Here is a 23,750-nt window from a genome sequence, read left to right on the forward strand (position 1 = left end):
TGTCTATTAGAATAAAATTTAACCCTTGAAACACCATATTTAGAAGGAATTACGGTCTAATGGAGCTTTATCAATACTTACATCCTGGCTCCTGCCCTGGGGGAGGGGGATTGTGTATAACAAGAAGAGCAAGCCAATAGAAGTTTGGGAACAAAACTATTTTTTTATTAATATTTCGGCGTAATTTCAAATTTTAAACACAGTTAATAAATATATACATTGAAATTAAAAATTAGTCCCCGGATATTATACATTATTTCAATTACTTTCAATCATTTTTTTAAAGGAAATTTGTAGCAAAAACAGATTTAATTACCCAAAACATAAAAATTAAAGACTAGAGCGTAAATTTTCACGCGCCATAGCATATCAAAAATGTATATTTTATTATATATATTTTTTTTTAATTGTAGAAAGAAATATAGTTTTATTATTATTAAAAAGGCATTTTTTTCAACCTAACCCTAATCAGAGCTACTACTGCTGCTACTTCTTCCGTGAAAACCAAACCCGTGCTTATGTTTATGTTTAAAACCTTTATGTTTAAACATTTTCTTCATTTTCTTTGGTTTCAACTGTTTTAATAATAATAGAAAAACCAATTGTTTTTGGAAGCATTTTAGGCGGGGGTGGGGGGGGGGGTCAAAAATAATTGAAATTATGCTTACAACTTTGTGGCCCAATAAAGCAGCACCTCCTAAAGCACCAGCACCTAGTCCAAGTCCAATAGGAATTGCTTTACTGTGTTTGTGGTGTTTCTGTTGGAAAAAAAAATGTAAACAAATAATTAATTTAATTATTTTCACACACAATCAGTATATTAATTGAGTTAATCATGGTCTAGACTATATTAATTTTACACTAAAAATAACCACACTTTAGTCCCAAATTAGTGTGAAACATTAGAGAGTTTACCTTGCGTCAATAAACCTTGAAAATTATTGATATAAAGGGTTAAAAAAGTAAAATAAAACTAACATGACCATGATGACCTCCAAGCATGCCAGCTCCTAGGCCAGCGGCTAAAGGGAGACCACCTAAGGCTCCACCTAATCCTCCTCCATGATGAGATTTCTTAAAAACATAATATTATTAACGATAAAACATAAAAATATTGTTCTTATAGAACTGAACATAACACAAACACTTTACAAAACTCAGGGAAATAATATTGAAAAACAAAGTAGCCCTTAAATGAAACGAAAATAAACGCACATGTCCTCCTCCTCCTACTAATTTATAGGCAGCGGCACCAAGAGCGGCTGAACCTAATCCTCCAGCTAAGGCAGCACCCAAACCCATTTTTTGAGAGGTATTTGGAGAATGCTGAGCGCAAAACAAAGGTAAACAAAAGGGAAAACAATGTAAAACACAATATAAACGCAAAAGGGAAAACAAAAGGGCTTTAAAATTTTAATTAAAAACAGCTAGGCATAAATAACATACAGGATAAGCTTGACTTTGTCCCGGGTACCCTTGTTGGGTTGGATAACCCGCTTGAGCTGGGTAACCCCCGGGTTGAGTTGGATAACCTCCTGGTTGAGTTGGATAACCCCCAGGTTGAGTTGGATAAGCTCCGGAAGAAGCTGGATAAGGTTGGGCTCCTCCGGAAAAAGGAGGTGGGGCATAGTTATACGAAGATGTTGGTGGAACTGGAGGGACTCCTGGGAAAGATCCACTGGGAGCCCCATAAGGCGCTCCAGCACCATAACCAGGTGACTAATAAGAAATGTTTTTAAGTTTAAAGAATTGAAGCCTAACTTGACAAGCATCTTACAACAGCGGAAGTTCCACTGAATTCAATCAAAGAAATCATGGTATCTCCATCAATTGCTAAGTAACTAATCCTTTGAGATGGAATTCGATAGTGAAATTCAGTAAAATGTTGACCATTAACAGCAATCTATTAATATTTTTCAGAGTTATGTCTCAAAGAAATTAAAGTACAGCTTGGAAGCATTTGGGGCATACCTTAATATGATCATGTTCTGCTAATAATATTATTTCATAGGTTGAACCAGCACTAAATGGGAAGTAAGAGCCATAGCTCTCTTCTGGACCCCACATTTGGCCCTGTAAGGAATTTCTAACAAGCCTAGGGGGTGATGTAAACACTGGACTCAAGTGCAACGCAATATCATCTCTTGGATTGACATTAGGTCCACATTGGAGGTTTATAGCAAAGCTAATATGTTTAATTTACGTGTCAGTTTTATTTTTGGCAAGTTGTGTCGTTGAAAATGATAAATTAAAATGTCCAATCATACCATCTGGCACTAGGGTGTGCTTGACCTTGTATTTTTAACATCTGACCCTGATTGAAACCACCCATGATTGGAGCAGTGTAAGGAATCGCCTAAATAATTTTTAGAATTTTCACTTATCATATATATTACTGACATTTTTCCTTAGTTATTTTAAGTTTTGAAGTCTTGAAATATACCGTAGACCCCCCTCATACTTATCAAGTTATCATCAGAATCATAAGCAAGACCCCATGCAAAGATAACTTCAAAAGCCAAGGCTTACCGTTATGTAAACATTTGAAAATGAAACTTACTGGATTATAAATTGGTGGATCCATTTTGCTTGACGAAAACCGTCGAGACTAAAGCGTACTTTAATATTTAATAAACTGTTATTACAATTTATAAAAAGAAATAAATATTCAGGCAAAATACAACGCGAGTCAAACGCGCCCTCATTACTCAAGCGTAGGCAATGGCGACAAAGCAGACGAATTGAATGACGAAATTGGGTTGCGGGTCACGTGAGAGTGAGTAATATTTTGATTCGACGTGTAAATGGGATGCAGCCTCCCTGATCAGGCTAGGAAATAAGACAGGTTTACAGGTCAAAAACCAGTTTATTAATAGCTTGGACCACTTTTTTTATTCAAAACGTGAGGGTCACTGGTCCCAATGACTAGTTTATTAATTCCTACTTTTATTAAAAAATTGATATGGGGACCTCTTTAATTATTTTCATTTTAACATAAATTTCGACTCCAGGAGTCCAGTTGTGTATACAACCCTAAGTCAAGAGAGATTTTTTTAGAAGAGAGAACGACCACAAGTCCTGGGACCAGTAGAAAAATAAATAGGGGAAGGGTCACTGGTCCCGGGACCAGTTTCATATTTAAGATTTCAGGGGTCACTGGTCCGGTGGACTAGTTCAGAAATAGACCTTATTTCCAAGCCTGTCCCTGATAGAGTCCGTCACAGGGTGGGAAATAAGGATTTTTTTAAAACTGGACATTGGGCCAGCGACCCCCCCCCCGGGCCTGGAATAAATAAACTGGTCCATGACCATTGACCAGGGCGCGTCGTCTGCTAAACTAAAGAAGTGGGCAATGTCTGGACTCTGGCTACCCTTGAATTTTCTTAGTGGTCCCGTGGACCACTGACCCCCTCCGATTTAATTTTTAAACTGGTCATTAGCCCTTTGGTGCTACCGCCTTATTTCCCACGCTGGTCCGTCAGTCATGATGAAATCTATTGGTAACAGGCTTGGAAATATTTCTAAACTAGTCCTCCGGACCAGTGACTACTGACTCGTGGTGTCTTAAATATTAAACTGGTCCTGGAACCAGTGATCCTTTCCCTATCTATTTCTCTACTGGTCCCAGGATTCGGGTTAATAAAGGCTAATTAACTGGCTTTTGACCAGTAAACCAGTCTTATTTCCTAGCATGCCCCCCTCTCTTCCCAAATTTAAGTATTTACAGCTATATGCCGCGTAATTACTAAAGATTTATAAACAGTTTACTGTATTGACGTTCATTGAATATATTTAAACAGAGTTTCAGGTAAAATGTCAATTATTTTGAATATAAAATTAGATATGTTTCGAGAGTGAGGCCCTCTTTATGTGGGTGTCGAGATTTTAATAGTCCAGAAATTTTCTTTTGTATTTGTCTTTGTCTTGTGGGTCTGACTACCTAAGGATCGAAATGTGAAGGTAGTTAGTGCCAATACCCATGTTCAAAGCACATATGCCCGTACTTAACGGAAATGGGTGCAATTTCTGAGGCCTGACCAAGGTTGAGCCGTAACACGAGTAAGGGAAATCCGAAATAATCAAAAATGAAACTAAGGAAAGTACATTATTAGTTGAAGCAAAGAGGGTAGAAAGAGGGGGAGTAGAAGCCAGCGGCTTTGACAAGGCATTTAGGGTGTTCTCGCTTTTCCTTTTTTATTTATTTGTTATATTTTCCTCCTAATATCCGGTTCACGGTATTTCAACCAATACGAGGGCAAAGCAAGATGCGCGCGCACACCGGAAGCTTAGAGGTAAACTTTCAAAGCGAGAACACTCCAGCCAAGCAAAGAATATACACGCGTGTATATTCTTTGAGCCAAGCCTTCTACTCCCCCTCTTTCTACCCTCTTTGGTTAAAGGGGCTAACCGGCGCTGTTGAGGCAAAGAAGAGGCGTATATTTTCTTTGGTTGAGGTGAAGTCCGCCATTAGTTCAGGGGAAAATAGGCTTAAGTTAATGTTTAATGTAAGAAAAATAAAGACAAATGAATGATAGTCTATTTTTTCTTTAATTTATATATCATCTCTTTCATGAAACTTTAAATTCTTCGACCGCTGCTGAAGATGCTGACTAGTACTCACTGCTGTAATATCAGTGACGTCAGAGGCGGAAATATCACAGTATAAATTCAGTTCCTCAAAAAACAAAAAATAGTCTAATACAAAAGAACAACCACCTCAATATTAGGATAATCACTAAAGCAAAAAGTTAGTAACTAAGCCCAAAAAACTACAAAAAAAAATATCATTTTACACAAATAATGTACAAAGCGTTCTCAAATAATCATTAAAACATTGTGGTTACTAAATAATGTGCAATATTTACGCTATTTCAATTGAGATGATTATTTAAACATAAAGAACTAATGTATTTACATAAGATAAAGTATTAGAAGAAAGATTAGTAAAAGGAAAGTCAAAATATATAAGAAATTAAAGCTAATTTTGTTAATTAAATCGAAGATAAAGATTAAATAGTTAAATCAGTTAAATATAGCTAGAAAAAAGGGATAGACAGTTAATTTTATATTTAAATTAAAATCAATTTAAAGTAGTTTTATGTAATATCAAGTTTTTTGGGCTCTAAAACAACCGTGTTACAGTTTAAACAGCCTATTGCAAAAACTAATTAAATTAACTAAACTACAAACTAATTACATTGAAAACTAATCAATGTATGGAATGGAATATTGGAGCTGCGAACTAAAAATTAAATTAACAAAAACTAAGGCAATTAACAATGATAAACTAAACCAAATTATATAATTTATATGGAATGATCCATTCATTTTTGTTGCAAATTAAAATTAAAACTTTCCGGCAAAGGTATTATATTTTAAGCGGTTCCTTTTTAAATATTAATTCAGACCTAACAATACCAGAGCTATAGTGTTTTGTTTTTTTTTTTTGTCAGGATTAAGATTATTTGTTTAGTTAAATTTAAACTTCTCTCATCAAATTCAGCAGATGCGCTGAAAATTGGCGGCCATTTTGTTGGTTTTTCTTTTTAATTTTAAAGTTATATATATCTATATTTCTTTTGTCTTTATGGTTTGTATTTTTAATAGGGTCCTATTGCAAATCTATATATATTACCGTTAACAACAAGATTAAGTAACCATATATTTGGTTATAACTTTTTTTTTTCTCAATTTACATGCCTTATAGTAATTATTATTTAACCTATATTAAACCTAATTTTTTTTTACTCTTTTATTTCATTAATTTTTAACTTCAAGATTTTACGCGAAACAAATCTTGGAAATTGGTGCAATATTACATATTTTAATTTTATTTTATAGTGTATATATTTTTGTTTTTGTTATTTAGTGTTTAATTTTACATAGGATAGGTTATAATATTTTGTTTTCTTTGTTATTAACTCATCCCTCTATGATACAGCTTTGTTTTGTTAGTTAATTTTCTTTTAAATACAGTATTTACAATAATTAATATCGTAATTAAGTTTATTTGTGTAAACAAAAAGATTTGTTTAATCTGCGCTTGTGGTGTTTTTATTTGTTATTGAAACTTACTAAAAATGCTTTAGAAATTTACGAAGGATTATTTTTTCCCAATTTGTAAAGAATTTTGCTTTTAAATTAATAAAAAAACAATGAATTGATAAAACTAGCCAATAGCGACACTTTGTAGGGTAAAATCATTCTCATTGGCTGAGATACCTCAAGTGCAATGCTCCCATTGGCTGTAGTCTCCAAGGACAATGCGCCCATTGGCTGCAGTCTCCAAGGACAATGCGCCCATTGGCTGCAGTCTCCAAGGACAATGCTCCCATTGGCTGCAGTCTCCAAGGACAATGCTCCCATTGGCTGCAGTCTCCAAGGACAATGCGCCCATTGGCTGCAGTCTCCAAGGACAATGCTCCCATTGGCTGCAGTCTCTAAGGACAATGTGCCCATTGGCTGCAGTCTTTAGGGGCATAATATTGTATGAACTCCTATTGGTAGGCGGATAACATCATAAAAACCATGAATCTATATAACTATGAATATACAGCTGCGTTACGCTGTCTAACCTCTCGATAAGGTTTGGGCGGGGCTTAGCGAAAGGAGACATCAATCACGTGTCTGCTAGTGTTAGGAGCGGGAGAAGGGAGGGGGAGTCCGGGGGTGTGTAAATTCGAAACGTCACTTCCTCTTGTCTCGTGATTGGCTATTAGAGCTACGCAAAACGCGTCAAAGCTAGGAGGGTAACACCCAAACCAAATCGACATGATAGAAGGGGCATATGATAGAGCTGTATATTCATAGTTATATAGATTCATGTAAAAACTAAGTCTTGTTTCTATTTTCTAAGCTTTAAAACCAATTAATTAATCAATAACTTAATCCAAGGATATTGGAACTCTGAACTAATTAACGGAGTTTTCGAATTTTCTCTAAAGCTCTAGATAACCCCATTTTCTTCAACCATAGATTACCACTAATAATTTAGGCCTATTTTTAAAAGAGTTAAAAACATTTTTAGCCTATAGATTTTTCTCAAAGGCGGATTAAAATTTCAAACCCAGCGAATCTTGGTTCTTCTATTAGAAGAGGCAAAAAGGGTGGCTGGAGGGGAATGACTTTATGATAGATTTGGCAAAAGTTAGGCGTGGTCCATAAAGAAAACCTCACCACACCCAAAAAACCAAAAAAGTTTTAAAGGTCCACGAAACTTTACTAAAACCATAAAACGTTCGGTTTCTTTAATGAAACGTAAAAAAAGTCGCATTTGGAGTTGAACTACGTACGAACAAAAGGAGACTAAGGTTCGGAAAAACTAGAATAGATGTATTATCTAATAGATCAAAAACGTAAAGCGCGAATTGTTCCGTTGTTCCGTAGACACAAACTAAATTTTTCATAAAAGAATTATGTGTTTTCGTTGAAGCTTCGCGGATAAAGGGACGATGATTGAAAGGGTTATGATTCTAAAAGTTGAAAATGTGGGTCATCCATATTAGGTGTCAAATTTTTTTATATCTCTTCGCAAATTTTTAAAGCAAATTTACGTAATAATCTGAATTTAGAAGTTTAGATCGTATTGGGTTTAAAATTAAATAACATATATTGATTATAATTAAATAATATACGTTATTTAAATAAAACCAATATTTTTGAAATATTAATTAAAACCGAAATATTTTATGGTGGTATATTCTTCATTAATTTCTTTTTAATTTAATTTAATTTAATTGAAGTTTTAAATTAATAATCAAGATCAAGCAAGGCACACGGCTCCTCACATAACACGATATTATTTATTTTTTTTTTTTTTCAACATGGATTTGTTAGTTTTATATCTTCCCCACTTTTTATACGTAACGTCACTCATTTAATTAGCTAATTAAATGAATGGTAATTAATTAAGTTGACGTAAATTAAACTTCCCCTACAAAATAATTCTTTAGCTATCTAACTTACTTAATGTTAATTAATTCGAAGTGAAATTAATTAAGCCTCGCGTGCTCATTAAAAAAAAAAAAAAGGTGACGGCTCTCTACATTAATTATAGTTAACTCGTATTAAAATCAGCATCTTCAGTTGTCTCATCATCTTTTAAAACAATCCCTTAGTAATTTCATTTAGTTTTAAATAAAAACTAAATTGATTAAATTAATATTAACGGAGGCAAATTAATTAAATACTAGTTGGATAAAGGTTCTATATATATATTTTCTTTAATATATATTTCTCATATATATTTATAAATATTTTTTTTACATTGGATAGTTTTAAGAGCACTGGTAGATACCCTAGTTCAAAAAAAACGGAAAATTGCAATTTCTCAAAAACATTTTTTGAACCAAGAAATTTTCACGGTATAAGCATGGATAAAGAATGCGCGTGAGGAAATTTGTTTTCACTCTATAGGATAGGCAACTCCCTATCTCGAACGACAGCTTATTCTGTATATACTCTGTTACAATATCGGTTGTCAGCACGCGCAAAGCTAGGTCTCTATGTAACGTAGCTTTGTACGTGCTGTCAGGAGACAAAAAACTTCAGGATCTTCAGGATTTAAAACATCCGCGAGTTTTTTAGCTCGAGTGCACGGACCTCTAGGCCTTAGTTTCAAATACGTGTAGTAGGCTGTAGGTAATTTCACACGTATTTGAAATTAAGGCCTAGAGGTCCGTGCACTCGAGCTAAAATACTCGCGGATATTTTAAATCCTGAAGTTTCTTGTCTCTTGACAGCACGCACAAAGCTACGTTACATAGAGACCTAGCTTTGCGTGTGCTGACAACCGATATTGTAACAGAGTATATACAGAATAAGCTGCCGTTCGAGATGGGAGTTGCCGATCCTATAGAGTGAAAACAAATTTCCTCGCGCTCATTCTTTATCCATGGTATAAGTCAAATAAAATTGGTTTATAGCTGGAATTTCGAAAACCGCGACTTATAACAAATATTTTTGATATATTTACCAGTATATCTTAACCAAGTGGTGTATTTGTATTTTGTTTTTTTTATCGAAGGAAGAATAATATTGGAGAAAACTACGGCGGCGATTTATTAAAAAATTCTTTTCCTAAATCATAACTTAAAAAGCATTTTTTTTTCTCTCTCTTCTGTTCACTATCTTTCTCAAATATATCACATCCTTGCCTTATACACTTAATTTTTGAACGACGTGCGGGGAATTAGATTAATTTTAACACTTACCAGGTCTTACTCTTACATTAATTTAAGTTTCAAAGATTAACCGCTTCAATTCAAAAAATTTGAAATTTTTAAAATTTCAAAGCGCGTATGGCATCATTTTTTTTTTTCTTTCCAAGGACCAAATCACAATCAATTATTATTATCATCTTTATCATAAACCTTAACAATACTCCCAAGTATCATTTGAATTTGGAAAAACCCTTGAGAGCATTCCAAGCTTGCAATTTAAGAATTATTTCTAAAATCAATCGGTACAAGGTTTTCTTTCTTCAACAACAATTAGTTAATAACCTGATTGCCTTTCCTAATTGCGCCAAATTCTTCGCAACAATCCGTGACAACTCTGACACCCGAAGGGATCGACTCCGCATCATTCTGCACTCTAACCCGCCCTTTACTTCCAAAAATATTCATCTGACGCAGATTCCTTTACTTACTTACTTCGTACACGCGGTAAAGTGGTAGAAGTTCATTTCCTAAGGTCATAAAAACCCTATAGTCAACGGACAACTATGCCTAACGCCCAAAAAATAAATTTCTTGAAAATGATATTATTTTAGGATAAGTTACCTCGCAGGCGGGGGCGTCGAGAGGAGAGAAGGGGAGGGGAAGGGAGGGGGTGTTTAAGATTTGGTAATTTCGTATCCTACTGTATATTACAGAGATCTACCGTAGTTTTATTATAATTCCTTTATTTTTAATATCATTATATTAATATATCTCATTGATTACGTCATCGCTAATTAAGGTATTGTTTGGTTGGTTTTTAATTAGATACTATATCGTATAGCTTTGCGGATAAGTTACCGTTAAATCTATTTATTTATTTTCTTTAAATACTGTATTATTTTTAAATATTAATTAATTAAAGCTCGATGGTGGCTTACTATTGAAATTTAATCGGTGAAGAGGAGCCTAGCATCCTAGTTGACGTCACTGCGGAAGCTTGGGAAGACTGCTGTACTTGCTGCGATGAGGTGACGACGGAGGTCGCCGTTGACGCGTTAGGATAATTATGAACCATAGCGGAGTCCATGGCGCACGTGGAAAAATTCTTCGAGGAGCCGGTTAATTTACTCTTGGAAGAAGAAGTCGAAGTAGTCGTAGTCAAGGATGACGTCACGGCGGCTCCTACGCGGCTCGTATGTAAGGCCGTAATGGATAAAGAACGGGTTAAAGCTATCAAGGAAGCTTCGGCGTCGCTTTCCATCGTCGAATTGTTTCTAAGTTCGGCATTGTCCTTCGGCGATGACGTCATACTCGCGTCTTTTAAGCATTTCGAACACTCCTTGCCGACCCGCGGCGTAGGTGATGACGTACCACCGCCCCCCGTCGATTCGTTATCCGTCGTGACGTGATTACACGCGCCGTGACGCGTCGCCGTACCGCCCGCACCATCCCCCGTTTCGGAGGTGGCGAGATTTTCGCTCGAAGAACTTTTAGTCTCGGGATCACAATTTAATCTAAGGGCTTGCACTAAGTCCTGAAGAACGTCCGTCTCTTTCTCGTCAATAACGGAAAACTCTTCGTTAAAGACCATAAAGTGAATGAATAGGCAATTTAGGTGGCCGTGTAGGTTTAGTAAAACAAGTTCGCGAAAATGGCCGTGATACAGGTGGGCTATCACGTGGAATAATAAGCGGTGAATTCTCTTCACCAGAGTCTCGAAGTTCGATGGAAACTCTTTCTCTGTACGCGTCACGCGCAAAAACATCCACTCAATAAAATCAATAAGCCTAAGCGCCACAAAATCTAGATTAAATATTTACCAAATTTTGTTGGAAAAATGGTTTCATCATTGACTATTTTTTGCGTAAACGTCATTACGTAATCTATATATTGTGGCGCCGCTACCTTGCTCTTTTTACCCTTTTCGTCTTGCCATTGGTAACACCTAAAAATTTACCAATGACATACAATTACTTAAAACTCGCTCCACTAAGGACCAGCTCGCCAGAATTCCACAACTACTACGAGTTAACTGACCTAAGTTTAGGCCCTGTCATCTCTGGGCAACCAGACATGGTGCAGTACTCTGAGATCGTACCGTAGATGAGGTTAATGTGATCAAAAAATGCGATAGCTACGATAGAGAACAAACCCAACAATGTTTAAACTCAACTATGACTAATTACTACATTTCCAACATAATATTGTCTTTAAGGGCCATATAAGAGAAATTAATGAACGTAAAACACAAAAACTTACTATGAGACGCGAGCCACTCGTTGTAATCGAGCCCTCCTGGTAAGTTAACCAATTCCCTAATTTTTGGTTCGGGTAATGTACATTCCAGAACGGATGGTTCGACGTAGAGTTTCGAAGCTCCGTTTCCGGTTCCAGAGGAATTAGCCGAGGCCCCACCCGCGCCAGAACTGTTTCCGGAACCACCGCTCGACGCTGTGGCGCACCACGATGACGAATTCGAAGAGGTTTGAGACGGCAATTGAGTTCCACTAACTGAGTCCTTGTCCTTTCGACGGGCCCTCCTAAAAACGACACGAGGATCCCCATATTATAGCTAAAATTGTCTAAGTACAGTTACCATTGTTATTTTTCATATAATGACACTATAAGTAATACAACAACACAAGTAAGATATTTAATGAAATACGTTAATAAAGTTGTATTTCCGAGAAAAAATATTTCCACTAAGTTCCTAAGATATGTTCCATAAGTTTGTTACTGGTTATTGAGAGCCTATTATCAGAAGGGGATAATAGAAGAAGGATGACGCTCTGTATCCTCTTAATGCTTTAGTTATGTCAAGAAGTTATATCTAGTATCTCAGAGAGAAGGTATAAATTCGCCAGATTTTCAGCTTTATCTCCAGTCCAAACGTAGGTCCGGAGTCAATCCCCGTCTCTAAATCACGACGACGCGAGTGACGAAAATTACAGTCATATTTTCCGACTGAGGAAAGGCGAAATAGCCCGGCGCCTCCTTTTACGTCCCCCCTTGTATTTTGAAAGGGGGACTGGGACTATGGCGCGCCAATACAAAGGCATCTTATACCTTCTCTCTGAGATACTGATATAACTTCTTGTTATGTAACGTCATTCTTCCCAGGCTCCCCCTTTTAGTTTGCTTTCCCGCTCATCAAACTGCAAATTTCTATTTTATTTGAACTTATATAATTTTGTTAAAAAGCTGTACATTATACTACTTGTGAGCAATTACTTGCTCCTCCCTGATTTAAAAGGAGGAGCCTATGTGAAAAGTTAATAAATATTCATTCATTCAATGGGCATCGCACCGTAAGGTGAATTCAATAGTTGTTTGGCACTAAATCCCCAGCAATCATCCCACAAACCTCGTCTTGACGTGCGACAAAATGCACAAGCGTGTCTTCCCAAATATTTAAATGCTAATAGAGTAATGATGAGGGAATTATTTGTCGTGTATGTGATTCGGTTTAGTAACCTTGCTCTAAGTGTTCCGATGTTGGGAAGAGTGACGTTACACTCACCCCTCTTTGTGGTACACTTCTCTCGAAGAGAAGTATTATATACTTCTGCTATTATGAAGTGACGCGGGTGAAAAGTCATAGACTCTAGCAAAGCGACGCCTGGTGATGCACTCTCAAATACCGCGAAATTAACCTAGTGTAGTCAATTCTCGCTTGTAGTTCTCGAACTATCTTCAGTAAGTCCCTAGAATCACGAAGTATAGGTAGTGTCATACTTATGGAACGTATCTTATGAGCTTATGGTTGTAAATAGGTACAGGGAAGCTTCGAACTTATTGCTGTTGTGTTACTAATGTTATTGACATCTTTTATGTATTGGATCTGATAATAAATCAATATGGGAAAATGATGGATTGACAAGCACGTGCGTCTTTCACACGCACTTGAAATATATTTCAAGGAGAAACGTCTTAGTGAACTACAACAGCTTTCTCATATAAAGTTAACTAACCAATAATGATAGCTGAAACTTGAAATAAGATTAAATTCTGTGCAAATATTGATAAACAAACATATGCAGGCCTATATTGGCTTTAATACAAACTTTTAACATACAATTAAAAATATAAAAACAATATTAAAAGATTTTCTTGCGTAGTGAAATAAAATTAATTTACGTATTTTTATTTAAAATATAAATTGAAAAGTTATATATAAACATTTCAGCAAAGCCAGCTTTTAGGGGCAAGCTTCCCCATGTTAACCCTATGAGCGCCTGTAGAAATGTTTAACCCGCAGCACACCGGTGCTACGGGAGAAGCCACCGCGCAGGGGCTATGCTTATTTTATTTATTCTTACATTTATTATTCGCGTTACCAGAAGTTCAGAACTACTTCATCTCTTCAAAATCAATTTAAAAAGACTACTTTTACGGGTACGTCATCGAACATAATATATTAATCCGCATTAACGTTCGTTTCATAGTGAAAAAAAAAGGATAAAAAATTGTCTACATCAATCTAATAGAATGACGCCAAGACAGAGAGTCTAGCCAATCATTTTCCCTTATAAAAACACGTCATTTTCGCATCAAGAGAGTGATAAGAGATGAGATGTGGTCAAATAAAAACGTCGTAACCTTGACTTCATCCAAGCCTAAGACTAAGACTACACGTACAAGGCTTAGTGACTGTTTGAATTTATGAGAAACAATATAATCTAATATTATCAAACCATACATCCATTGGCCCAACCGTAATTTGCTCTAGAATAAAAGTAGATTACGCTTAGATGTTAGGTTTGAGCCTGGTGCATATTTAGAATTAGACTTAAAGTGACGTGACAGCTAATACGTGCACGTGTGGAAGTAATAAGCTTTTCTTCCCTTTTTTTTTCATTATCTTTCTGTGTAAAAACGCACGCGCGCTATTATGTACATGAAATTCAAAGCAACGCGGTTTATTTTTAGTTTACCCATCGTAAGGTCTTGAATTTTAAGTTACCAAAGGGTGGGAACTGTAATCGAAGTATTCTTTTTGTTTTTTATCTATGTACCTTTGCTTTCACGAATACTCTCAAATCTTACACAATTTTTTGTGTTACTAGGCTAGATCCCTGACCTTTCACAGAAAGAACAGATTAGCGATTACAAAATCTCCTTAAGTATAAACAAACTAGCCTAGAAATTCCTCTAGAGCACAAGATTAATTAGATTATACAGCAATAATAATAAACTGTCATTCCGAAAAGATATTTTTCAATTTAAACAACCTAATCTTTAAAAATTAAGTGCTACGCGTCAATTAGATTTTAAATAGCGTAACACAATCTTATTTTCTAATCTCCCAATCTAAAAAAGAAAGTATAGTAGTTCCTTTCCAAGAATCCCAGTTCCTGTGGTTTGCCCTAAGTTAGAACTTTCAGAGACTCTTTCTCTTAAGACGGTAGAAAATTTCGTGATATGACTTAATAACATTTCGTATATAATTTCTCCGTACGAAGTAAATAAACCAGACGTTATAAACGTCTTTAACTCAATTTCTTAATGCCTTCCAGCTGTAAGTATCGATTGAGATTACTTTGAATTAATCAACTTCCGTCCGAGTAAATGTTTACTTCTACAATGGCGGGAAAAAGCGCGAGTCTCGTGCCTTTTTTTTTAGCGCGCGCTCTTTTTCCTCTTCAACCCTATCAGATTGGATAAAATAAAAGCGCGCGAGACGATACCGTCCGGGAAAAGCGAGTAGTATAGGCTTTTTCCCGCCTTTTCCGAGATAGTGAGAGCGGGAGATTGATAACCGAACTAAAAATACAGTTAAAGAGGGGGGAAATTTTGCCTCGTGCGCAAGTGGATGCCATTCCATTTCCAGGAAATCGTCAGATTAATCGTTTTCTGATAAAATAATGAAAGAGCAGCTTTTAATTTTTGTTTCCCTTTTTTAAAAAGATAATACGAGAAAGAGAGAGAGAGAGAGAGGGACAGCGTCGATTCTGTTAAAAGACAGACGTCCATAACAATAAAGTAAAACGGTAAACACTGGTTAATAGTGTTTTTTGTTTAGTTCGGTTACAAAACAACGTTAATGAGTTCACCAAGTAAAGGTTCAAGGTTAGCGCCGTTAACGTAAAGTCAGTGGGAACTATAGTCGCAGACTAAATCGACTTTTCAGTATTTTTCTAGCTAGAGAGATCCAGAAAGGAAAGAAGGAAGTGTTTTGATTATATGTATCCTAGCAACAAACTATTAAACTGGCACTTGTACTATGAAAGCTAGGAGAGCTATAAGGCCAGGAACAATAATTACACGGCATTTTGTAGCAAAAACAAGCGAAGATGTTGTTATATTATTAAAGATATTTCCAAGAGGATAAATGTACCAAATTAGTCTTATCGAAGAAATAAAGCTTATAGCAACACGATATTAGTTTCCTGATTGGTCCGATTTAAGTGGGTTTACCCTAGATTTCAATCTAATCTATTCTCCCCATTCTATTTGATTATATTTTACGACGCTAAACCTAACGCAATAACACTATGATTAACAAAAGGCCTAAAATCCCGGATAGATGATTCAGTGACCATGGTTTTGATAACATAAAATATATATATATTTGACACTTTTCAATACGAGAAATAACTCAAGGAAAAACAGAACAAAGGTTAAAATATAAATAATCTTGTTTTTCAACTTGCAATTTCCTTCAGCCCCGGGGCCAGCCTTAACTTATCTCCGCGCGAGGCTTTAAAAACAACCAAAGACGATTCACTTTCATCTCAGTCTATTTCAATTCGCAATGACTCAAGAAGAAAGACTTATTCTTTTAAGAGTTAGGCCCGAATTAGGCTGGTGAACAATTTAAGTTACGTAACGTTTTTTCATTGACTAATGGCGTTGCTAAGCGACTAGTTACGCCTCATTATTCGGAAAATTTAGAGAATAGCGTGTCTTAAACGAACACCAAGCCTATGTATACTTTCGCTTAATTCTTTTTTTTTGTCTAAAAAACCCCGTTGAAAATAGACCTATTAACTATTGCCCATGACTCAGCGACAAGAAAACGCTATGGAAAAATTGCTGGGAATTTTTTTATCTTAATAATATAAGTAGGCCTTAATAGTCTAGTATACATAAAGGAGCCTTCGGAATAAAGCTATATAGAACTTCCCACAGAAATACGACCTTTGAACTCTCTACTTCATACAGAAAGAGTTAAACAGTTTCATGTCACGCGGAAAGACCCAAAGAATCTACTCCACTCTCAAAGATAACTTTAAAGTGGTTATTTCAAATCATACTTCAAGGGAAAATGGAAGAAAACATTCAGCTCTAGTTAAAAACAAATACGTTTCTTTCATACTTAATTTCTGGCAGACCTTTCAGACACCCTGTACACAGAGACATAAAGTTGGAAGGTAGGAGACAGTGACGTAAATTACGACGTCATTAAATCTCTTACCCTCTTAGCTCTATTATCTCAATTCCAATGAACATACGGAAACCCGAAAATAATTCACAGTCGATTTAATCAAGATTAAAATTAAATTAATTCGTGGTTAGCCTAGAATCAAACAGTATGATAAACGAACAAATAAAAAGATTACATCAACCCCTGTCTTGTCTTTAAAAGACCCACATCAATCACGCGCGGCGACATCCTGGGTCAGGTTAAACAGTATATGGGTTTGTACGAAATGACAAACAGTATGATGGGACAATAAAGTTTATTCTTTTGAATCGAGGTATTATTTTGAATGACAAAAAAGGGGGTTCTAGATAAGGGAGATTGTGGTAAGTAGAACTAAGCCTGGAAGTGATTAGCTCCGCTCGAATAAATTTTTTTTGACCACGAAACTAGTTTCGTCATATTCCTGAATAAAAATATTAACGATTATAATTTCCCTCGAATTTCAAATGGCTCCGGGCAATCACCGAACGCTTCCCGGATAGGATGGGACAAACAGGGTAGTGCCATCATTTCAAAAAGTTGCTTTATTTTCAACGGGAAAGTTCTTTTTAAATGAAATATATCCTGGTTTTACTGGTATTTCGTAAGCGTTGCTTATTTAAATTAGTTACGTACATAAATATCGTTGTAATTTATTAAGTTTTTCATTTAAACTTGTATAGGGAACGTTCTTAATAATTTTATAATTATTTAAGACGTAATGAATAAAATTGCACCATTTTATAACTTAATAATGGATAATTAGTTTTGTAGGTTTAATATTAGTTACGTATTTAAATATCGTTGTAATTTATTAAGTTTTCATTTAAACTCGTAAAGGGAGCGTGTGGAATAATTTCATAATTATTAAAGATGTAAATTTTGAATTAAATTGCGCCATTTTATAACTTTTTAATGGGTAAGGTATAAAGCGGTTTAATTTATTATAAGTCTCACGTGATTAACATTAAAGTTGTCGTCTATTGTCATGAATATTAGTTAATTTTTAAGATTTTATTAGCTATTTTACTTTTTTTAAACTATAAAGGGAAAAATATCTAGTATTTCAGGAGAGAGTCGAAATTTTCTCCGCTAAAATCTAATTTGCATACATAGTACTTCGCCTTTTTTTTTCTATGGAAGAAAACCGCAAGCATAATGTCATAAACCATACTTCCTACGTGCCATAAAAACATCCCGTATAATAAGTGCAGTGTCATGAAAAAATACGAAACTGTCAACTCACCACACAAAATTAAGCACAAACATGCTGAGAACTGGAAAAAGCCTCATCCAGTTTAACAATAATTCAATATACGTTTCCCGCCATAAATCACTTAGCGGGACATAAGCTCGTCCCGTTTAACCTTAAGCCTAATTTTCTCTGACTGACAATAGGGTTATTGTTTTTAGAAACGGATAAAACTGGAATCATCCGGAGAAACTTGAAGAGTTTGCGCGTGAAAATCTCGCGAGGCTACAAAAGGAAATACGACGGACTTTCCGACAGGCCACCGGATAAAAAATATTTCCTCTTCATTTTGACATAAGCGCCGTTTTATCCGAAACGGGCAGGTAAGGAACTAAAAGACGGATTATTTCCTGCCCCAATTCCCCCCCCCCTATAAAGGTTGCTACGCGTAAGCCTAATAAATCGAACGTGATGTTACTACATTGGCGTTACGTCACGGTCGTGGATAAGACATTGGGGTGCGTTTTAATGGGTGGGCCTGAGAAAAAAAATAAAACACGAAAAGTGACGTTCGAACTTGGGTAAATTTTCGACTTTAAAAAAAGCGTAGGCCAAACAAATGGTTTCCCCCTTAGGGCTCAGTTTTAATTTGGGGTATTGCGACATGGAAAGAAATTTCTTTTTCGTTTTAGGGAAGGTTTTATGTGATGTAATCAACCCCTTTGATAATAAAATAAGAAAAATAAAATGCTAACAAAATCTCAAAAATAAATACAAGGGGAGTGTCACTTTTCACGATAAAAACAGGGTAAAATAGGGACCAAGATTTTGAAAGTTGGAACCAAAACGGGACCACTTGTAAAACAAATTGGCATCTTTAATATATAAAAATGTCTTAAACTGACACGTTTTTAAGTATTAAGTGAATTTAAGAACATTATATCACTCGTTTTTCCGATTTTCAACAAAATAACAAGTTATTACAGATATTTTTGTTTAGACCGAGGAGTTTTCGGTACTTCACTAACTACTAAATAAATGCTTTTTCCGGGGGGTTGGAAAATAGATGATTTAAGGACCAAATACCGATTTTAGGATAGATTAAGGACCTTACAGGTACATAGGAACTTTTAGTATAGAAGCATGTTAAATTTTCGCATGAATAGACATTATAGGATTTTTAAAGGGTCTATATTCTGTAAACGAAGCGAAAGTGCCCTTAGAAAGTTTTCTCCTCTGAATTACGCTTAAATAATTAAATTCTTTAATTATGAAAATAGCGGTCAATTAATTAATTAATTTAAATTCTGTAATCATGAGTTACAGGCTTGAAATGAGGCTTTAAATCCTGGTAGAAAACCCCGTTTTGATATTAATTACAGCCCCTTCCAAGCCTGCTCTTCTACAGTAATTTTAATATCTTCTAAGTAGCTGAAAAAGACTTTCCGGGGCAGATATGACCTTTAAACCTAACTATACACTCTCTCAATATCACGTAAGACTAGAAACAGTGAAGCAAACGCGTGGCCTAGCCTTTGACAGTAGTCCTTTGTGACAATGATCCGTAGTATAACAATGTTACGAGAAACTAAAGATGCCTGAAGAAGGAGCAAAAAAGGGGTTTTCAGTCAGACAATTCTATCCTAGTTGTCCCCCTTGACCTAGAAAAAGGGGAATGGTCTCTTCTTAATCAAAATCGATGACCAACGTTAATGGTCCGAATGGAAAAAGTTAATAGAAAGTACAAAGACGCGTCACGGGACTCCCATTAGGAGAAAGCATCCTCTACCGAGTCTATAAACTCCCTTACAGATAACCGTGGATTTGACCTTCTATTAAGGAGATAATCACGGCTGAACCTCCTCGATTCCACTATCCTAAAAGTACAAAAGTACCACCGAAATTGGCTAAATTCCAAGGTGGCCAAAAGCCCAAATCGTGCAGCCCTCAATAGGGCTTGGAAAAATACGATAGATTTTAATGCATTTATATAATATTATTCTTCCCCTCCCCCTCCCCCCCCCAAAGAAAATCGAAAATTATCCCTCCCCATACATTTGAATTTTTAGTTCACAAAGCAATCCAGAGGTTACCCTAAACAAGAAGTGATACCTAGTTTATTAGGGAGAAGGAATAAGTTCGCCACATTTCCAGCTTTATCTCCAGTCCAAAGGTAGGTCCGGAGTTAATCCCCGCCTCTAAATTACAACCAGCATCTCATTGGTTCTTGAATAATCACGTCAACGCGACGCGAATGACTAAAATTACGTATTTTCTGACTGAGGAGAGGCGATATAGCCCGGCGCCTCCTTTTACATCCCCCCCCCCCTTGTATTTTGAAAGGGGGACTGGGACTATGGCGCGCGAATACTTAGGCATCTTATACCTTCTCCCTAATGAACTAGATATCACTTCTTGCCCTAAATTTTAACCCAAAGATTATTTATAGCCCCTTTAAAGGGAATATACCTTTTCAGATTTTCCTGATACTAAACTACTTGGGTAATGTAATCTACTATAGCATCAAAAATACTGCAATGATGACAGTTTCCTGCCTTAAGCTAAGCAGATTCTATGGGAAGATAACGTGAGATGCTACTACTATAGAAGAGAGACTAGAGTAGAGGAGTGACTCATATTTTCATACAAAAACATAGGGGTCTAGCCTTTTTTTATTTTCTTTGTGTATTAGTTGCGAAATTAACCCTCTTTTTTGAAATTAACCCTCTTTTTTGCCATTATTAGACTAGTTCTTTTTAAAATCAGTGTACCACTTTTACCGTTTAAAAATAAATCCAATAAAAGAAAAATTCAATAAACGATAACAATTGTATTTGTATTGAAACCACACTACCTGTATTTTGAAACAGGTGCATTTAAAATAACCCCCGACCATAAAGAGAGACTTGTGCATTCAACCATAGCAAAATTTACCAAAATAAAGCATTAAACTTTCAAAATTACATTCTGGTTGTGTTATTATTGTGTTTTGTTATTATTATATTTTTTTTTCGAATGTATTTTAATAAACCATTAAAACTTAAGTGTTATTTACTACAATAAATACTGCCTAAATACCTAACTCAGTCTCACTGAGAAAAAAAAAAACATTTCAAGGAACGTGATGTTCTAATTAACTTTGTCCGCCGCTATGTAAAAAGGGTTAACTACTTCAATTGTTTTTTATAGGGCTTCTACCTTCTTAAGACTTAAGCGGAAAGCCTTAAGGTGCATTTTTTTTTTTGCATCCTATTTTCTTAAAATGTCAATTAAAAGAAATATATTCTGGCATGCCATCAATTAAGCTATGTTGATATTTCACGTTGGACTAAATGTAAAAGGTTAAATAGTCATATTTTTGTAACTTCGTGGGTATGTGAGAGGTCTACGAAGGAAATGTTTCCTAACGCTGATGAATTGGCAACATGACAAAAGTTAATTTTCACTCTCACAAATTTGCCGAGATGATAAAGAAATAGGTGTTATCAACTTAAGAAGCTTCTAAGTTGCTTCATAAAGTGGAAAGACACTCTTAAATATTACGACACAGTTAATAATTGAAGTAGATGGAAATAAACAGATAAAATTTATGGGGACACGTTAAAGTGATATCGTTACAACACCTGTACTATTAGATCTCATTGCAATGTCATTGACATTTTCTTTCTGTACCATATGAAAACCTATTTTTTGAATGATCTATGGGAATGGTTTAAATATGTATATTTCAATGTAAAGTTTGAATGATACAAAGGATTTAGACCTAGTCTTCTAAGTTCTAGTTGATAGATTGGGATTAGAATAGAATTTATAGCGATTATTTATCCATGATTTTGATGTGCGTTTCTTAATTTTTAAAAAGTAAATGTGGATCTTTAGGAAAAAGGTCAAACAGCTGGTGTTAAAATAGGGTTACATCGAATCGTAAGGTATTTTTGTTCGTAAATAATTTTGTTTGGTGAAGTCAGCTGTGACAAGGCCTAAGTAGTAAGCAACTTCCTACTAGCGTTTATGTACAATCACGTAGCAACAGAATAGAAGCCAAAGGAAGTGGCAGTTTCGCTTACCCCATAAACCAATCCACCGTGTCACGCAAGTATTCTGGTAATTTATCCAGCTTGGCCTTTGACGTCGAAAACCGACTTCGGAAATTCGGAACTTATCGCGATTTTTAATTATAATTAACTCGATTAACTTTAATTTATCGCTGTTTTCTCGGCGCGATTTCAACCACATTACGAGTCATGGCGGACGAAAACTGATCTACGCAAGCGCGGCTGTCAAAAGTGGTTCGACATTTTGATTGGCCGCTAGAGTGCGGTAAATGTCAGAAAATGGCGCCATCTTCGTTGCGTTCAGCTACAGGGATCGTAAACCTCACCTCATTCACAGATTACCATTAAAATTAACGTTTTCGTTTAAATCAACAATTTTTATTAAAAATTCCCCCCTTTTGAATGAAAAAATACAACGATAATGTATTTACCGAAATTTATTTATTTGAATAAGTGGAAAAACACACAAATATCACCTTTTACAATCCAAAAAAAAGTTTATTTACTTCTTTACAGCAAATTTGCGCATTGGCCAAATAGTACGTTTTTTCTGTTCTTTCCTCGTTCTTAAACTAACTTCGTGTTTAGTCAAAGCTCTTCTCATAGCGCGAGTCTTCTTGGGCCTCAAATCCATGGGCTTGTATTTCTTGCCCCGATAGAACTTCCTAAGGTTTTCCTTCTGTGTTTGATTGATGACAGTCAAAACACAAGCGATAGATTTCCTAACCACGCATCTGCATGGAATAAATACTCAAAAATGTTAAGCTTCGAAAATGATAATTGAAATCAATTTAAACACTATAAAACATCAGTCCTATCGATCCATAATGTTAACACTCATGGGATACTTTCATGTCATTAGAGGTTCATCATTAGTAAAGTTTAAAAATATTTCTCAGGTTTGCAAAATGCACGAAACAAATGTAATGCAGTTTTAATCGTTGGGTGATTTCAAACTTACATTTGGCAATAATGCAATGCCAAGTTTTCATGCTCTCACAACCATTAGATTCCTAAGAAAGCCAACTTACATTTTGGAAAGTTTCGATGCAGCTCCACCAGTAACTTTAGCAACACGAAGTGCAGCGAGTTCCTGTTTTAATTCTTCGAGCTGTTTCAATAACTCCTCCTTTTTCTTTCCGCGAAGATCTCGGGCTTTAACTTTAGCCTATTAATTAAAAAGAAAATTATTATAAAGCTCATCAAGTATTAAACGTATGAAATATGCCTAAGGAGACAAGGCTTAAAAGAATGAGGAAGGTGGACTTTTGAATCCTTTTTTGTCTAATTTATTGGAGGAATATATACAAAATAGCTTTTGATTGTTAAAGTTACATGTATTGACAAACAAAAAATCATCACATAATTATCATAGAAATTAAATATAAAAGGATTAATTAAGATTAAACTCACCATGTTAAACGTGTATCAGCTCCTCGCTTGCGACGCAGCAGCTATGGAAAAGAGAAAGTCGTCTGCTTAGCCTTTGTCTACACTGATTGGTGGATGTATAGGACTAGAAATGAGCTGACATGGCTGGAAATAAGCCAAAATTTGGCGGAAATTTTAAATAAAATCATACACGTGTCTCTGTAAGCATTTACGTCGTCAATTTGAATGATAATTTAAACTAAGAATAAATGAAGCAAAATTGAAATTCGTTCATGTATAATATTTATTTTGAAAATACTTATCACTTTTATACATCATTTCTTGTATATTAATTTCTGTAATTTAAATAAGTAAGCATTTACGTCGTCAATTTGAATGATAATTTAAACTAAGAGTAAATGAAGCAAAATTGAAATTCGTTCATGTATAATATTTATTTTGAAAATACTTATCACTTTTATACATCATTTCTTGTATATTAATTTCTGTAATTTAAATAAGTAAGCATTTACGTCGTCAATTTGAATGATAATTTAAACTAAGAA

General features: G+C 35.3%; 3 protein-coding genes and 2 long non-coding RNA genes across 9 annotated transcripts; 2 read left to right on the top strand and 3 right to left on the bottom strand.

Annotated features, from left to right (window-relative positions):
• Positions 1 to 139: 139 nt before the first annotated feature.
• Positions 140 to 2,788, bottom strand: LOC149623351 (uncharacterized). Of its 2 annotated transcripts, XM_089853161.1 has the most exons (9): positions 2,561 to 2,788; positions 2,268 to 2,356; positions 1,972 to 2,185; positions 1,778 to 1,903; positions 1,447 to 1,719; positions 1,216 to 1,326; positions 979 to 1,074; positions 669 to 758; positions 140 to 575 (listed from the first exon to the last, which is right to left on the bottom strand). In XM_089853161.1, exons 1-9 carry the CDS (start codon positions 2,582 to 2,584, stop codon positions 465 to 467), a joined length of 1,134 nt encoding a protein of 377 aa, XP_089709287.1. In that variant the 5' UTR covers positions 2,585 to 2,788; the 3' UTR covers positions 140 to 464. The 2 variants fall into 2 exon arrangements, with proteins under 2 accessions (XP_089709287.1, XP_089709288.1); XM_089853162.1 differs by lacking the exon at positions 1,216 to 1,326 and having other exon boundaries at positions 2,561 to 2,786.
• Positions 2,789 to 3,208: 420 nt separating this feature from the next.
• Positions 3,209 to 6,171, top strand: LOC149623352 (uncharacterized). Of its 3 annotated transcripts, XR_016374897.1 has the most exons (3): positions 3,209 to 4,059; positions 4,401 to 4,505; positions 4,604 to 6,171. It is a non-coding gene; the product is annotated as an uncharacterized LOC149623352 (long non-coding RNA). The 3 variants fall into 3 exon arrangements; XR_016374896.1 differs by lacking the exon at positions 4,401 to 4,505; XR_016374898.1 differs by lacking the exon at positions 3,209 to 4,059 and having other exon boundaries at positions 4,076 to 4,505.
• Positions 4,530 to 22,037, bottom strand: Mob2 (MOB kinase activator 2). 2 transcript variants are annotated; one of them, XM_089853160.1, is made up of 5 exons: positions 21,826 to 22,037; positions 11,421 to 11,701; positions 11,199 to 11,295; positions 10,982 to 11,106; positions 4,530 to 10,901 (listed from the first exon to the last, which is right to left on the bottom strand). In XM_089853160.1, the coding sequence occupies exons 1-5, from the start codon at positions 21,828 to 21,830 to the stop codon at positions 10,099 to 10,101; spliced, it is 1,311 nt and encodes a 436-aa protein (XP_089709286.1). In that variant the 5' UTR covers positions 21,831 to 22,037; the 3' UTR covers positions 4,530 to 10,098. The 2 variants fall into 2 exon arrangements, with proteins under 2 accessions (XP_089709286.1, XP_089709285.1); XM_089853159.1 differs by lacking the exon at positions 21,826 to 22,037 and adding an exon at positions 17,813 to 17,951.
• On the top strand, positions 15,100 to 15,540 carry LOC149623354 (uncharacterized). The gene is made up of 2 exons (XR_016374899.1): positions 15,100 to 15,230; positions 15,303 to 15,540. It is a non-coding gene; the product is annotated as an uncharacterized LOC149623354 (long non-coding RNA).
• Positions 22,038 to 22,285: 248 nt separating the features above from the next.
• On the bottom strand, positions 22,286 to 23,359 carry RpL35 (Ribosomal protein L35). Its single transcript, XM_089853163.1, has 3 exons — positions 23,227 to 23,359; positions 22,845 to 22,981; positions 22,286 to 22,547 (listed from the first exon to the last, which is right to left on the bottom strand). The coding sequence occupies exons 1-3, from the start codon at positions 23,227 to 23,229 to the stop codon at positions 22,316 to 22,318; spliced, it is 372 nt and encodes a 123-aa protein (XP_089709289.1). The 5' UTR covers positions 23,230 to 23,359; the 3' UTR covers positions 22,286 to 22,315.
• Between the last annotated feature and the right edge of the window lie 391 nt (positions 23,360 to 23,750).

Source organism: Phalangium opilio, unplaced genomic scaffold (genome assembly GCF_054372755.1).
Source record: "Phalangium opilio isolate 3A_F unplaced genomic scaffold, DU_Popi_V2 ptg000113l_1, whole genome shotgun sequence".
Lineage (NCBI taxonomy): Eukaryota > Metazoa > Arthropoda > Arachnida > Opiliones > Phalangiidae > Phalangium > Phalangium opilio.

Bases quoted from the DNA above. Each gene is read 5' to 3' on its own strand.
- LOC149623351 (XM_089853161.1), bottom strand. From the start codon at position 2,584: ATGGATCCACCAATTTATAATCCA. The intron at 1,327-1,446 runs GTATGTTATTTA...TTTTGCGCTCAG, and splicing joins GACAAAGTCAAGCTTATCCT to CATTCTCCAAATACCTCTCA. The intron at 576-668 runs GTAAGCATAATT...TTATTAAAACAG, and splicing joins CTTTATTGGGCCACAAAGTT to TTGAAACCAAAGAAAATGAA.
- Mob2 (XM_089853159.1), bottom strand. From the start codon at position 17,859: ATGAGGCTTTTTCCAGTTCTCAGCATGTTTGTGCTTAATTTTGTGTG. The intron at 11,702-17,812 runs GTGAGTTGACAG...TGTCGTTTTTAG, and splicing joins TTTGTGCTTAATTTTGTGTG to GAGGGCCCGTCGAAAGGACA. The intron at 11,296-11,420 runs GTAAGTTTTTGT...TCTCTATCGTAG, and splicing joins CGAGTGGCTCGCGTCTCATA to CTATCGCATTTTTTGATCAC.
- RpL35 (XM_089853163.1), bottom strand. The intron at 22,548-22,844 runs GTAAGTTGGCTT...TATTCCATGCAG, and splicing joins GCATCGAAACTTTCCAAAAT to ATGCGTGGTTAGGAAATCTA.